This window comes from Pelodiscus sinensis, chromosome 14 (genome assembly GCF_049634645.1).
Source record: "Pelodiscus sinensis isolate JC-2024 chromosome 14, ASM4963464v1, whole genome shotgun sequence".
NCBI classification, from domain to species: Eukaryota; Metazoa; Chordata; order Testudines; family Trionychidae; genus Pelodiscus; species Pelodiscus sinensis.
The window spans coordinates 7,328,203-7,344,116 of NC_134724.1; the positions used below are offsets into that span (position 1 = coordinate 7,328,203).

At 46.9% G+C, this 15,914-nt stretch overlaps 1 protein-coding gene across 5 annotated transcripts in view; it reads right to left on the reverse strand.

Annotated features, from left to right (window-relative positions):
* Nucleotides 1-15,914, reverse strand: part of LRRK1 (leucine rich repeat kinase 1) — a 149,119-nt gene that overhangs the window by 34,276 nt on the left and 98,929 nt on the right. For all 5 annotated transcript variants that reach the window (XM_075896927.1, XM_075896928.1, XM_014576607.3 and 2 more), the window contains 5 exons: nucleotides 14,416-14,587; nucleotides 12,652-12,815; nucleotides 11,010-11,149; nucleotides 7,538-7,787; nucleotides 4,091-4,257 (listed from right to left, as the gene is read on the reverse strand). In XM_075896927.1, coding sequence (XP_075753042.1) covers nucleotides 4,091-4,257; nucleotides 7,538-7,787; nucleotides 11,010-11,149; nucleotides 12,652-12,815; nucleotides 14,416-14,587 — 893 coding nt within the window. The remainder of the gene's footprint in view (nucleotides 1-4,090; nucleotides 4,258-7,537; nucleotides 7,788-11,009; nucleotides 11,150-12,651; nucleotides 12,816-14,415; nucleotides 14,588-15,914) is intronic.

The window sequence follows — 15,914 nt, forward strand, 5'->3', positions numbered from 1 at the left end:
CCTGATGTGCTCTGGCATCCATTGATGGTAGCCCGGGTGCTGGGTCTGCCAGTGCCTCATCGGGGGAGGATGACGACGACGACTCCTGAATCAACAGGGGAGCGGTCGTGACCAACTGCGGAGCCGGTTGGACGTTCTGAACTTCCGGAGGGCCTGTCTCCAGTACTGGTGGCTGCGGTGCCGCAGGATCCTGTTGCGGCACTCGAAGAGGGGTGGGGGGGGGCCCTAGACAGGGATGCAGAGGGGCGGGAATGGTGCCCTGAAGCCTCCGACCCCATAGAAGGTGGTGGTTGTCCCTGCCACTGATGATAGGCCAAGGGAGTCCAAAAGGGCCACTGCGGATGAGGGGGCCACATCTGCTGGTTGCGGTCCCTCCGGTGCCTGGATCTGGACCTGTGGGTCGAGGAAGCTCCAGAAGACCCTGACTGCACCAACACCACGTCCAAATCTGAAGAGTAATTGGATTCAGGCCAAGGGGGAGCCGACGAGGAGTGCGGTGCAAACTTGGCCATCGACTCCGGCTTGCCCGCGTGGGCGCGGCAAGGACGTGCCGTCTGAGGTACCGGGGGACCCATGTCCGGTGCCGTAAGGGCCGCTGATAACTGCGGCACCGGGGGACCCAGACCCGGAGCGGCGAACTCTGCTGAAGCAGTCAACTGTGGCACCGGGGTGCCCAGGCCCGGTGCCGGCTGCCCCATCAGAACCTGCGGCACCAGGGTACCCAAGCCTGGTGCCGTTTGCGACGTCATTTGCGGCACCGAGGTGCTCAGGCTCGGTGCCGGCTGCACCGTTTGTGGCACCGGGGTGCCTAGGCCCGGTGCCGGCTGCGTCGCCAGTAACTGCGGCACCGAGGTGCTCAGGCTCGGTGTCAGTTGCAATGCCTGGAGTTGTGGCACCGGGGTGCCTAGGCCCGGTGCCGGGTGCGCCGCGTGCAGCTGTGGTACCGGGGTGCCCAGGCCCGGTGCCGGTTGCACCAACTGAAGCTGCAGCATCGGGATGGTCAGGCCCGGTGTCGATAGTGTGGCCAGCAGCTGCGGCACCGGGGTGATTAGGCCCAGTGCCGATTGCGTGGCCAGCAGCTACGGCACTGAGGTGCTCAGACTCGATGCCGACTGAGTCGTGCCCGATTGAAACGGTACCGGGGTGCCCAGGCCCGGTACCTGGGTAGACTACTGGGTCGATGCCGGTGCCGATGACGGCACGGAGACGGACGCCGACTCCTGGGAGGCCACATGGCCATGGGGGTATGGCACCGGTACGGCCAAGCGGGGCTCTGGCAACTTGGAGAGCAACGATCTGCCATGGCTCGACGCTCCCTGAGAATGACGATTCGGTGTCGTGAAGAGTGCCGTAGTAGTAGCGGGAGCCGACCCCACCGGGGTTGGTCCCGACGCATAAGCCACTGTAGCATGCCGACCCTAGCCATGCATGGGCGACAGCGGTGCCCTCCGAGCTTGCACCGGGGGCGACCTCGACCTGTCCGAGTCAACCGACAACGGCGGGGAGGTTGTAAGACTTATTAGGACCTGCGCCGCTTCAAAGGTGTCCGGCGTAGATGGGCGATGAGAGGGCAGGCGACCAGGGCTCACTAGACCCCCTCGGTGCCGACGGTGCACCGGAGGGGAAACACGGTGAACTGCCGGTGCGGTGTCCAGCCGACGTCGGCTTCTTAGATGGAGACCTGCCCCGGGACTTCTTCACCTTCTTAGATGGTAGAGAGTGAGACCGGTGCCGGGATCTTGACGTCGATGCCCGGTGCCGGTGTGCGGTCTCGCGCGTAGAGGCTTGTGCGCTGTGCACCGCAGGCTGGTCTGGCAGTGCCGGCTGAAGCGCCGTCTCCATGAGGAGAAGCTTCAAGCGGGAAACTCTTTCTTTCCTCGGACGAGGCTTGAAAGACTTGCAGATTTTGCAGGCAATTGCCAAATGAGCCTCACCCAGACACTTAAGACAGCTGTCGTGTGGGTCGCCCCTGGGCATAAACTTCCCGCAGTCAGCGCACACCTTGAAGCCTTGCGGCCCTGGCATTCCTTACCCCCAAGGGGGGAAGGAACAAAAACAAAAAACCTAACTATCTAACTACACAACTATTTACAATGTGAGAAACGGGAACCATTAACTATCTAAGCCTAACAGCTATAGAGAGAGAGAAACGCTCCAACGACCGACACGGCGGTAAGAAGGAACTGAGGTGGGGCAGCGCCGGCAGGGGTACTTATGCCCCACCATGGCAGCGCCACTCCAGGGGGCGCCCCGCCGGCGCTATGGGTACCGCTAGGGAAAACGCTCCGGAAGACGTGGTGCACGCGGCGCGCACACCTACTTCGAATGGACATGAGCAACCACTCGAAGAAGAACTGTTCATAGGATCCTAAGAGCTGTGAAAACGACTGCAGGAAGCAATGTCTTTGCTTATTCTGATTATGGTGCTTTGGGCCATGCCCTCCCTCACTTAACTAGCTAAGAGGCATTATTGCTCTGGCAGTGGGAGTTACACGAGTGCAACAGGAAGCAACTGGGCATGGGATTTCAAAAATCTCATACATGACTTAGGAGTATAAGACCCACTAAAAGTCAATGGGACTCATGATCCTCCATAAAGTAAGAGCTTTTGAAAATCCTTCCCTATACTCTTCAGAGCAGGGAGTCAGTAATATATAAGCATCACGTTACTATTATAGAAAATAAAAAGGGGAATCGACTTGCCCCTCTGACTACATCTCCAGCACAAGAACTGTGCACAATAACCGTCCTGTGTTAAGGGAAAGCAGAGGCCACTCATGGCTAGGCTGATAGACCTGGTCTGTCCAAAGGGCACATGCCATTAGTGCAGTAGCTGTGATCCTCCATAGCTTACAGAGGCATTTTGTGCTTCCCCTTTAAAGCCAGGAGCGAGCCGAGTGAGGTGCTCTCTTCCTGTCTCCATGGCTTTGAATTAGCCTCCCAAGGGCAATGATGGAAGCCCCAGAACTTGAGATCGAAAACTAAATTGGCCAAAGTGCTGGTAGGCTCACCGTACTAGCCCCCATGGGATTGACTAGACGATCTAACTGACCTTTTCCATGTTTAACTTCTAGGACTCACTATCAGTCCCAGTGAAAGGAGCACCTCAGAGCAGGCCTGGCTTTGAGGATATATAATGACTGAGTTAGTAGGTAGAGGTCCCACGTGAGCCAAGTGCTAGGTGCTGTACAGACTCACGAGAGACAGTCCTGCCCCCAAAAGCTGACAGTCTAAGTAGAAAAGATGCAAGTAGTATCACCAACCCATTTCAAAGGTGGAGAACTGAAGTACAGATTGATCTAATGACGGCCAAGGTCATAGCTGGAAATGGAAGGCAGCTCTCCTGAGTCCTAGCACAGTGCCTTGTTTATAAAACCGTTGCGCTACAGCTGGATGGCTGAGGTTATGAGTCACAAGGAGGATAGATTAGGGAGAGAAGTGAGAGTCTGTCTTCTTCCCCAAACTGAGGCTCTGCTTTGCTAGCACTCCCAGCCCCCTGCTGGCCAGCACGTGAAGGACAGGGAATCCAAATTCAGACTCCAACTGCAGAAGCGCATCATGTGCCAACGACAATTCGCCTGGCTTCTGTACTTCCTTTCTTATGCATGTTTTCATTGGGCATGCCTACACTGTGCAAACCCCTGCAGGGGTACATCTCAGAGCCTGTCACCTGACGCGGGCTCATGCTGTGGAGCTAGAAATAGCAGTGTAGGCATTTGGGCTCAGACTGAAGCCCTCTCCCTTCATCACCAGGTTTCAGAGACCAGGCTCTGGCCCGAGCAGGAACGTCTACACTGCTATTATTAGTCTTGTAATGCAAGCTCGGTGACCCTAAGTCAACTGGCCCAGGCTCTGAGATCTGCTGCCCCAGGTTTTATAATTGTTTGCTGTGGAGATGTACTCATAAAGGCTTTCTTTAAATACATTAATCTTCTTTCCTTACAAGTTTTGCTGTATATTGGAAAGCTGTATTTAAATAGGTGCTGCCAGCCCTTGGCAGACTGAAGACAATTCAATCATAGCTTATAAGTTCACTGCAGACAGAGCAGATTTAAAGAACATACCCCCACATGCGTACTGTGAACTGTACCTGTTGCCGAATTAGGAGAACTCTTGCATTTCTTAATCTGATATCTCTTCACCGCCACTGGTTTTCCTTGGTATGTTGCCTGATAGATAATGGTTCCACTTCCACCCTGGCCAAGAACATTGCTTTCATTTTCACTGTAGTCTAGTTTACTATTTTCCAGAAACAGTCTGCCAGAAATGTAAAAATAAAAACGCTGAAAGGAACTGTAATTTGTACATTTCATCTGATTCTTTTCACACTTTTTAAAGATTTTCATCTCAATAAAAGGCTGCCACTGAAAAGGCGGGACCGCAAAAGTCATTTTGTTGTCTTTAGATATTTTACAGGCCAGTAGATATGGCATGTTTCTCACAAGGAAGAGCGATGTGGGCAAACCTGAAAAATGGGGTGTTCACTAAGACAAACATTTCTCATTGCCAGCCAACAAGATCCCGAAAGCCGGCAAGGTGCCAAGCTCTGTGTCTAGTCTGATGAGGTAAATCCAGCTGATTTGGACAGTGTATGGTCAATTTTATAGGTTTTTACTTCCTCTGCCTTCCAGCAGGACTGGACGGTGTGCTGAAATCTCATTATGCTAACCAGCCAGCTTTTACCAGGCAGCAATTCATCATTTTCACACCCTCCCTGAGACAGCTTTTACAGCCTCTCTGACATCAAACATTTCCACTTGCCTTGTTGGACTGGTCAAATAAAACTCTAACAAATGACACCCCTGATGAGGGCCCACATGCCACAATGTTGGCAAGTTTATCCAGAATGACCCATTAAAACTACCTGGAGAAAGGAACACCGGCTGTTAAAAAGATTTATTTGAAATCACGCAACTCAGTGAAAATGTTAGGAGCTCAGGCAGTAGCTGGATAGAGTCCTCAGAGCTCTGCCCATGCCCAGTAGAAAGATCTGAGTCATACAGACAGCATGAGCCTTAAAGGGCACAGGACTGCTATTTAAGTTCCCAGATGTCTTTATGAAGGAACCTCAGACATTTAAATGCTAATTAGTAAGAGTGGATTTTTTTACTTCCTAGAGCCCATGGAGTGCCCGTCTTAGATACAGTCACACATACGGGGCCATTTATTAACAGAGCCATGTAAAACATTTGCCCTAGGATCAGGCGAATGATGGCTGTTGATGGGCTTGATGAAAAAGAAGAACTCAGCCCGGTTTCATCGTAAGGGCCAGTGTGAACATTTCAATGGCTAGTTAGAGGTTTCACGTCAAATCCAGGTGAAACTTCATGACTCTGGATCTTTTTGCATTAAGTATGTGTGTTCACTGGTGCCTGTGAACTGCATGAAAGCAGATGTTCCACATTACGAGCAACAGACCTTAGTTAAATGGAACTCATCAGTTTAATTGAAGCATGGGAATAAAAATGTCTGCTTCTCCCTTAAATCTGTTCCTAGATTCTGACGCTCCTCCCCTTCCCCCTAAAGCATATAACAGCCTCGAGGAAGACATCCAGGGTCACATATGCCAGACTGGACACAAAAAGGCCTCCTAACTTTCTTCATAAGTTGAAATATTAACAATCTTCCAGGTCCTCCTTGTGCCTCATAGGTCAGAGCATCTCAACCACAATATTGTTAATGAAATGAGTTCCTGTGAGTGAGTCAGGAGCTCAGCTCCTTTACAGGAGACACCCAGAAAAATAAACACTGCATCTGACAGCATGTGGAAACCTAAATTAGTTCATTCTGGAGAGGGCCTCAAAAATCAAAATGAAACAGGTTCCTCCAAGCTTTCCACTGATTCTGTGGAAGGTTATGGCAAGCCCTCCTTTTCTTGTATGTGCTTTGGTACACAATGCATCAAATATTGGTTACAAATTCATATGGAACTTGGAATGGCCTTTGAGTTAAAAGGAAGGCCTGTCTGACAGGGAGACAGAGATGCATTTACAGAAAATCATCCCCCATATGGAATGCTTATCTAATCCCTAACTTAGCCCTGCAAAACTTTTTGATCCAACCTCATGCTCTCCTGGTGACTTCCCCGACAAGCTTGGGAGATAAACCTGCCTACCCTCTAATCCTTTGGGAGATTTTCTTTCCTGTCTTCAATGCCCCAACACAAGAAGTGAGTACGAATGGGATAGGGTCTCGTTTGGAGAGGGTGAAAAGCATGAGGAAAAGGGTAAAGTTTTAGACTCGTGGTTGGGTAAAAACAGCAGAGGAATTGGGAAGCAGCAATAAAGCAAAAACCAACAGATATATATGAAGGAGATAAAGGCCTGAACTACCAAGTAGTTCAGATTCATGTAAGGGCATGAGGGAAAAAAACTGTGCCACTGGTACTTTTCTTTTTTTAAAGCATCGGTTCTCCCAGTCTCATTCATTATTAGGTTTGTAAAATGCATTAGTAATTGAGAATAGGCTCCATTAATTAGAGGATTAACGTTTTCCTGAAGAAAGGGAAACGTAGGATAGATTTTGGGGGACCAAGGTCTAGGATTTTGGTCTCTGTATAAACTTCAGGAAAAATCATCATTTCCTACAGCAGATTTGAGTTGATGCCCACTTTCTGCTGGGTCAAATATGCTTTCGATAGCAAAAAATGCTTTAATTTTCTCAAGGAAGGAAACTGTGCTATCCAAGCCAATTACAGGGTACAGGAATCAATCCTTCTAGAGAAGTAGTTAAATAGTTTCTGTCAGGGACAGCACGGCCTTTTAGAGAGTACAGGACTTCTTGCAAAAAAGAAAAAGTCTCTCTGATTTTCAGCCAAAGCCCCTGAATCTGCTGCTGGTGCTACATGTTTTATATCATCCCACAAGAGCAAACTGCAACTTAAGCAAGTGTCACCAGTAATTGATCACTGGTAACAGTCAGAAGTAATTCACTGTACACAGGCCATGTAAGGGCTAGTGGCTGAAATTAACTCATTTCAGTAACCCACTCCTGGCTTCCAAATTAAAACCTTGGCTCTGAACAAATCTGAACTGGGGGAAGTTTGAATCCAAGTTTGAACATTGTAGCTAATCCCCAAATCAAAACATGCCCAAATAATATGGATATTCAAATGCAGATTTGAATGGGCATTTTGCAGCACCTTATATTGTTAGTGCACTATTAAAAATCTCCCATTTTATACATAACAAGGACCCTGAAAAAGTCATATTGCACCAAGCCCTGGGTCAGAACACATCATCAGGGAAAGCAGAGACCAGGATCACTTTTCAAAAGTGACTTTCACATCATTCCACAGGAATCTCAGGAGACATTATAAGGGGATGAGTCAGATACTGAGAGTGCACAGTGACTGCGTAAGCAGATGTAATGACTATATAGGCAGATGCAGACTAGGATACAATGACATGGCTGGGAGTCATGGGTAGATGAATTTGTCTCCACATCCAGGGTCGAGACCTTTGGTAGAAGTGAGCTGCAAGAAATGCAAACTGAATTATTCATAGAAGTCCAATCAATGACTGCCAAGTAACATTACCTGGCTGGAAAATCTGTCATGAAGAGCTCTGGGACCAGCTCTTGTAGAGAAACTGGGATATTAGGGTGACGAGGACATGTGATATAATCCTGTTCTATAGCAGTCAGAACACAATCCTCCATGTTGAAGTACTGCTCATCTTCCACTTTGTCAGGCAGCTCTTTCTCCTGTGTTCTAGAACTTGCACAGATGTGGCACGGGACATACTGTTCCATTAGCAACGTCCCATCGCTCTCCGTGGCAGTCAGTGCTAAAAACCATAAAATAACGACAGACATTGAACAGCAGTGTCGAGTGCGTTCCAATGTACACCTCTTCTGCATGAAATCAGTGCTTGAGAAGTCCCAGGCACTCACGTAATCCCTCATGTGACCCCCACACTTTCCAAAATGGTGATAGTGGCTCCTCTGTTTATCAGCTGTGATAAAAAAGTATCGATTTGACAAACACACAAAGGCAGCAAGGGCAGGGTTGGATGGTTACATACTCCAGACTGTTGAGATAACTCAATCGGCCTGGCAGTTTCCAATTTGGGTATCAGAATTAAGTAACATGCAGGGTGTGCATTCAGCACTATAGAAACTTAAGAGTTCATGGATAAGAAAAGCCTTTTTATGAAACAGTTCACTGTGGCTTTAATTAGCTGCACTTCAGAAAGATGGGAGCCCACTGCGATGAATAGAAAAGCACAAGAAACAAGTCTGTCCCTTTAAAGCAGAGAGGAAGAGAAAATTACCAGAGCTCCTCCCTCCTCCTGATTCCTCTTTTGCCAAAACCAAGCAGACAAGGAATAGGAGACACAACTCCAAGGGGTTATGGACTAAAGTCTAAGACCACAGTGGTTCAGGACACAAATTAGCAATCAGCATTACCCAAAAGAGCCACAGTCATGTGAATTCATTATTTCTTTTACTATAGTACTATATATTTCCACTGAAATAGGATGACAGGCACATTTTTTAGTGTATCTATATAATTATCACAGCAAAATGACTGATCAAAAATTATTATTTTCTCATCTGCAATTGGTTAATAACATAGTAAAAGCATCCTGACTGGTTAATAATTAACCCACACTGTTTTAAAATGATGTGCCTCAACAAGCTGCAGCGGATACATTAAAGAACCACTTATGGATCACTATTGGGCTGCACCCCCTACTCGCTACACTTGCCAACCCTACCCTTGGCTGGGGAGGGCCTAGGGCTGAAGCCACCCCAACTCTCCCTCCTTCCCCTGGCTACCAGGGAGGAAATGGCCCTGGCTTTCTCAACCCTCCTCCCCCTCCAGTCCGCCCTGGTTCTCTCTTGCCATTCTTCCCCCTCTCGGCCCCAGCTCCTACCCCCTGCTGGTGGGTAGGGTTGGGCCACCGGCTCTCCTGCCGACCTAGGAGTCTGAGGGGGCTGAGGTGAAGGGTCTTGGCCGAGGGGATACAGGGAGGGAGGATGTCTTGAGGCTCATAGCTTCCACCTCAAGGGGAGAGGCTGCATGGCTCCCGGGGCAGTGTGACTCGCAGCTTCCGCCCTGCCCCAGAGCACAGCGGAAGGGGACTGGGGTAACATGCCGCCCTAGCTTCACCTTACTTGGAGTACCATGGGAGGGGATGTATTCATACCCTTCACATCCTCCCTGCATACAGGCCTGGAAAGGCTGCAGCTGGTGAAGCTGAAGATGAAGAGGCCGGTCAGCAGGGAAGGGAAACATTTGGGTGGGAAACATTTTCTGGGATTGGAGTTGGGGGCACGGTGATGCAGAGTGACATCATCTATCGTCCCACAGGAAAAGTTTATATATACAGGCAGTCCCCGGGTTACATGGATACGACTTACATCGGATCCCTACTTACAAACGGGGTGAGGCAACCCCGCACTAGCTGCTTCCCCACAGCAGACCAGGGAGACGCGAAGCTAGTGTCCCCACCAGCAGACCAGGAAGACGCGGAGCGGCTTTTCTCAGCAGACACCTCAGCTTGAGAACAAAGGACTGAGGGAAGTGAGGTGTGGGAGAATAAAACTGAGCTCTGGAGAAATGTTTGGCTAGAGTTTCCCCTACAATATGTACCAGTTCTGACTTACATACAAATTCAACTTAAGAACAAACCTACAGTCCCTATCTTGTACGTAACCCGGGGACTGCCTGTATATATATATATCTACACACACACACATATACATACACACATACATACAGAGAGAGAGAGACAACCCTGAGGCCCAGTCTACACTGGCAGAGAAAATCGATGTAAGATTTGCAATTCCAGCTTCAACAATTACATTGCTGGAGTTGACATACTTCACTTGGTTTTTCTGGGGCTGCCCCACAGAGGGAGGTCTTTACTATCAATTACAGGAAGGTCGACTGCTGCAGTGTCGGTCTCCATGGCAGTGAAGATAAGCCCTCAGTCCAAATATTGGCATTCTATGGCGGATTCTAGCTGAACTGGAAATCAGAGAATTCTTGTATGAATGGTAGCCAGGCCCCTCCATCTGCGTGTGCAGGATTCCCAAGCAGTCAGTGAAAGAAGGTTCCCCCCTCAACACGCATTGTCATTGTTTTAGGATGCTAATTGATTTCTGGTTCCTATGGTTCCGAAGCCATCAGTATGAAAAGGAATGATAAGAATTCCTCCTTGCTAGAGACACAGGACAGGGACACTAAACACATGTATTATAAGTTTTTTGAAACGGGATGGGTTATTTGGTCTGTCTTTTTACCCCAGTGGTCCACTGGCTGGTATCTTCCCCTTGCACCAATCTTGCTAATCATCATGTCATGTCTGAATACGCTTCTTTGGGATCATCAGGCTGCTCAAGCTTTAGTCATTAAAAAAAAAAAAGGCACTCCAAACTCAAGACTTATTTTTTTGACCAAGTTCTCAGATCAATACATGCCAACACTTACGTCTATGCAGCACATCGTGACCTGGAATACAGCATGTCATTTTTTCAATCAATATCTATTTGTGGATTACAAACATGGAAACAGCAGGCCTGATTCTGATTTCTCTTACGGTGTAAACCAGGAGTAACTCCATTAAAGTCAAGAATTACACTGGTATAAAACTAGCAAAAGGAACTCAGACATAGTGATTTAACTTACCTAAGCAGTATAGACCTGACGCTGCTTCCACTGCATTGAATGGAGGACCTAGTCACTGACTCCTGCAAAAGTAGGTTTGGGCCCTGTTTGTTGCACCATAACATCTAATTTATGCATGCTTTTAAGGTGTTGAGAGATTGCACCTTTTGGATACGATGCTCAAACCATGTGGTGTCACTAAAGATTTGTATTGCATTGAATCTGCTGCTGCTCTAGATTGCAAAATCCATGGAGCAGGCACCTAATCTGTGGGGTTTTAAGCCCTCTTCATCTATTGCCTACCATTGTGCACACAGACAGCATCATTATGGAATAATTTCCAAAAAAAGAGTGTAGAGATGTAACAATGTACAGAATGCTACCAGTTTCTTACCTGGAAACCATTGATCTATCAAGGAGTTGACATGATCTGTGATGAAAGCCATTGCTGAAAAATCTCTCATTTCTGACTGGCAAATGATTTTAATTCCACCACTTTTTTTCTTTTTCCAGTTCACATCAGAAGATTCCACACTATGTCATGGAGAGCAGGAAACACCCAGATAAGACATTTGCAAAGCATGAATGTTAACAGTTTTCCTTTAGCAAAATCACTGATAAGCAGAGCGACAAAAAAACACATGTAATTAATCTCCAAATGGAATCGACCACCCAGAAGAACTGAGAGAACATTTGTGTACAAAAATAAGCAAAAGATGGGTGCTTCAAAGTAAGTGGAGATTATGTTGGAATCAATAAAGAAAGTGCTTGCTAAAGAGCTACGAGTCTTAAAAACCAACACTAAACTCTAAGGCCTGATCTACCCTACAGCAGAAGGTCAACTTAAGATATGCAACTCCAGCCAGATAAATTACGTAGCTGGAGTCGACGTATCTTAAGTCATGTTTCCACATAGCAGGAGGTCAATGGGAGCCAACGCTCTTTTTTACTCCTCATGAGGAGCAGGAGAACGGGCACAGTCGGGGGTGGTCTCTGAGTTCGATTTAGCACGTCTTCACTAGATCTGCTAAATCAGACTCTGGAAGATTGACCGTGGCAGTGTCTATCTTCCACGTAGTGTAGACATGGCCTAAGGGACACACTTTCAAAGGATCTTAAACATGCTTACAAAATATATTCATTTGCAAAAAACCTCTGGTATTTGTGCACAGAAATGGGCTCTTGTGCAAACTGTCCAATGTCCAGTGGTTAGGTAGTACTCAAGACTGTGGGAGATTGGGTTTAAGTTCCTGAGTTCTGGCACAGACCCCCTGTGTGATCTTAGGAAAGTCACCTAGGCCAGATTCTCAAGAGATATTTAGACACCTAACTCCCATTAATTTCACAGGAGTGAAAGATCCCTTTGAAGATCTGGGCATTAGCCTTTCTGTATCTCAGGTGCCCATCTGTAAGATGGAAACAGCACTTCCCTACCTCCAAGGGCTGCTGTGAAGATAAATACATTAAGATCACGATGCAACAGTAACGAAGGTGACTGAGGTAAGGAGGAAAAGGCTGTATGACAAAATTCATTGGCGGCTAATCTATCCTGGTGAGTGAAACGGTGTCCACATACCCAATACCCAGAATCTTGGCCACTGCATCTGTGTAAGGAAAAATCCAATTGTTTTGCTTCACCCACTGGAAGGCTTTGCACTGGCCTAGGTACAGCACATCTCATGTGTCCCCTTCTGCAAGCAAAGCCATAGTAGGACAGAAGGACAAAAGAAAGCTCTCTGTACAGGTGTGAACTGCAGCCATATAGCAGAGAGTTTTAAGAGCACTGTACATAGATCAATTCATCCAAACACCTGTTTGCATGTGAAAATGCAACATTTTCTACAGGCAAACAGTTCTTCTCCAAATGTTACTTTGTGTTTTTGGATGTCTTTATATTTGTAGCCACAACAATATCTGCAAGAAAGAATATGTGAGACATTCATAACTTGCAAACAAAGTCTGGCCCATGCCTGCTGAGCTTTGTTTTTATCAGCTGAAGAAACACGCACACACAAACACAGACACATACAGATTACCTGAGGTAGCCGCCATCAAAGGTAACAAACAGGCCTTCCTGCCAGTAGACAGTATGAGTTCTCTTGACTCGGAACGTGCTGCAGCGGTTTCTTTGGGTGCCTGTAAAGCTGTAGAGGGTCATGTTTTTGTTCCTGCTCTTGGTATTCTTCTTGTTCTCAAACAGCTGAAATGACACAATAATTCAACACCGAGGCAAGACGCCTCAGACAGGGATTCCCTAAATCAAGCAAACAGAGCAACCCCATCTTTTTCTGACCATCTTGGATATTTTCCACTTTTTAAAATTACAGTATCCATGACTTGTCAAAGAGTTTGCATGGGGATGAAAATAAACAGAATCACGAGAACGTCAGTAGCAAAACAAGAATCCCAGATCACATTCAGCAGAACGGCCTCAAGCCAGTGAACATGGTTCATTCTACTGCCCTTGTACACATTCATTAAAATTAATGTTATATCTCCAAATACAATAAGAATAAACCCATTTACTGGCTGAGCAAACCATTATCTCCCCTCCCCCCCGTGCACTGAGCTAGTAAATCCATCTGCATCAATATTTGGGAAGCTATTTCAATGGGTGGAAAATGACTTTTCTCTATGCTATTTAAGAATAGTATGTCGAGAATTCAACATGATTATCACTGAGAGGCCTACTCATCTGGGACTTGAACCTATGCCCAGGTAAGACAATGAAATCCTTCCCATTAATAGCAGTGGGTACTGGACATGGTCCTTAGTGAGGTGCTCAAGATTTATTTCCTGCCCAGTGGGATACAATCAGAAATGCTAGGACAGATCTTTACATTAGTCATAAAAGTAATAACCTGTAAGAATAGACATTTCTAACCTTTTGAGAGGCTTTGGAAGTGGAGCATGTGCAAACATGACGCTAACACCTTTTCTTTAGGGGGCCCATAGCATTCCACAGAGCTGATACAAGTTAACTGGGCAATTCTAAGAGCTGGCAGGGTAGAGGTCATGGGCAGTTATAATGGTTTCCTATGGAGTTGCCAGGGTGTCACTGGAGAGATGCTGCAGCATTAACTCATGCCACCAATGACATTGCAACCATGTAAACACTATTTTTATGATCAGGCTCATCACTTTTGCAGCCCTGTCTGGGACTCTTGCTCACACAAGTAAATAAATTGAAGACAAAGGTCTCAATACACCAGTATCAAATGAGAGCAGGTTCTGGCTCAAATCCGTTAGACTTCTTCCAGGGTAGGGGCAGGACTTAAATTCACAGCCCCAGGCTCTAGAGGCTGATGCCTTATCCTGCCTACCTTCAACTGATGCCAGTGCCAGCCCCAGAAAAGCTTGTGGTGGTTGCCCAGCTGTTCCCAGGGCAGGTGAGAGCCTCTGGAGCCTAGAGTTGTGGGTTTGAGTCCCAGCTGCTCCTGGAGTGGTTGGGCAGCCATCACCAGCTTCCTGGGATGGAGCCGGTATCAGCTGGAGGAAGGGAGAATAAGATATCAGCTGCAGATAGGGAGGTGAAGTAGCTCCCAGTGGCTTAAGGGATAAGTCATTAGCCTCTGTGAGCCTAGGGTTGTGGGCATGAGTTCCACCCTTGCTGCTGCCACCCTTGTAGCAGGGCAGGGTCTCAGGGACAGGACTGCCAGGTCACTGCTATTAAAGTCAATGACATTTCTTGCATGACTACAGCAAACAGAATGCAAATGTACTCCCAATGGTATTGATGTTTTTATTAAATGGCACCTTTAATTGTTTTCACATTTCATTTTGTGACTACAGTCACATACCTGGAGATCCATTTCTGCCAGACTAATTAGCATCCGAGCGATGAACCTTTGCCAAAAACCAACCGGGACAAAACTCATCTTGAACACCCTTTGGACGGTGTTTGTGGACTGGTGGCATAGGCCATGGATATCTAATGCTGGTTTGGCTGGAAGGAGATGAGGTAGGAGGTAGCTGAAACAAATCAAACGTGACAGTTCAAATCTTCAGCTACACCTTTACAACAGCAAATACCTTGTACTGTGTAATAATGCAGGTTCTTTCTTCGCACAGCATGTTAATAGCACAGCCTACTGTCTATAAAAAACTTGGTGATATCATAGCAATATATGAAAAAGGGACATAGAGCTGCTTTGAGAACTGTGCTTAATGCATGGTATGGAAATCAGAAAGTGAAGAACAGGCATTGTACACAATTCAGTAATGTTTAGTGGACAGGATAAAATCAATATAAAGTGGAGAATATTTGAATAAACAAAAATTAACTGCATACAAATATGACAGTCACGGGAATGATACTTGGTTTCCATTACATTTTGATGTAACTTTTGCATGCATTTAGGCTAACACATATGACACTGCTCTCCTGAGAGCAAAGAATTACAGCTCCAACCCTGTAGGAATCTTTGAACATAAAAACATAGAGGCAGGTTGTTTACTATGGCTGAGCTTCACTCAGCATAGATACGAGGTATCAGAGTCAATAGCTACAACTCCCTACCTGTGGGAGTTAGGCCGTGTTGCCCCTCTCCACCTCATGCAATTGTGCAGCCTAAGCATTGGGCCAGGTCTACACTAGACCCGGGAAGTCAGGTTAAGGTACACAACTCCAGATATGTAAAGAACCTAGTTGGAGACGACGTACCTTAAGCCAAGCTTGGCACCATCTTCACAGTGGGAAGCTGATGGGAGCAAACGCTCCTGTCAGCTTCCCTTACTCCTCGTGACTGAGAGGAAAACTGGTGCCAACCAGAAGCACCTTCAGCATTTGATTTAGTGAGTCTTAACTAGACCCCCTAAATCGAATGCCAGAAGATTGATCTCCGGCACATAAGTATGGACATGGCCTTAGTCTAGTTTACCACAGTAGTGTATAGTCCCTGAAGGATTGTAATGCAGCTGAGGATGGGCTGATTAAGTTCTATCCTCCACATAACCCAGGCAAACTCCTTTCCTCCCTCAATATGCCACGTGTTGAGGTAGGGGATGAGAACAGCAGGTACAGCAGCCAGCACTGACAGCTGAGAAAACCTTTCTCTGGGGGCATTCTTAACTGGCCAGTTATGACTGGCATCCAGCTACTCCATGCCATGAAAACCACAGGAAAGGGCTTGGTTGTTTTTGAGAATCAGATCCAAACCAGAGACATAGTAATACAGAAAAGTTTTTGTTTCCATAAAGCTACTGTTAATTTGTTATGCAAGGACAACTGATTTGTCCTATTGCATGGTATTTAAGAAGCTAGTATACAAACACTCTCCTTTTAAAAAGCAAAACAAGA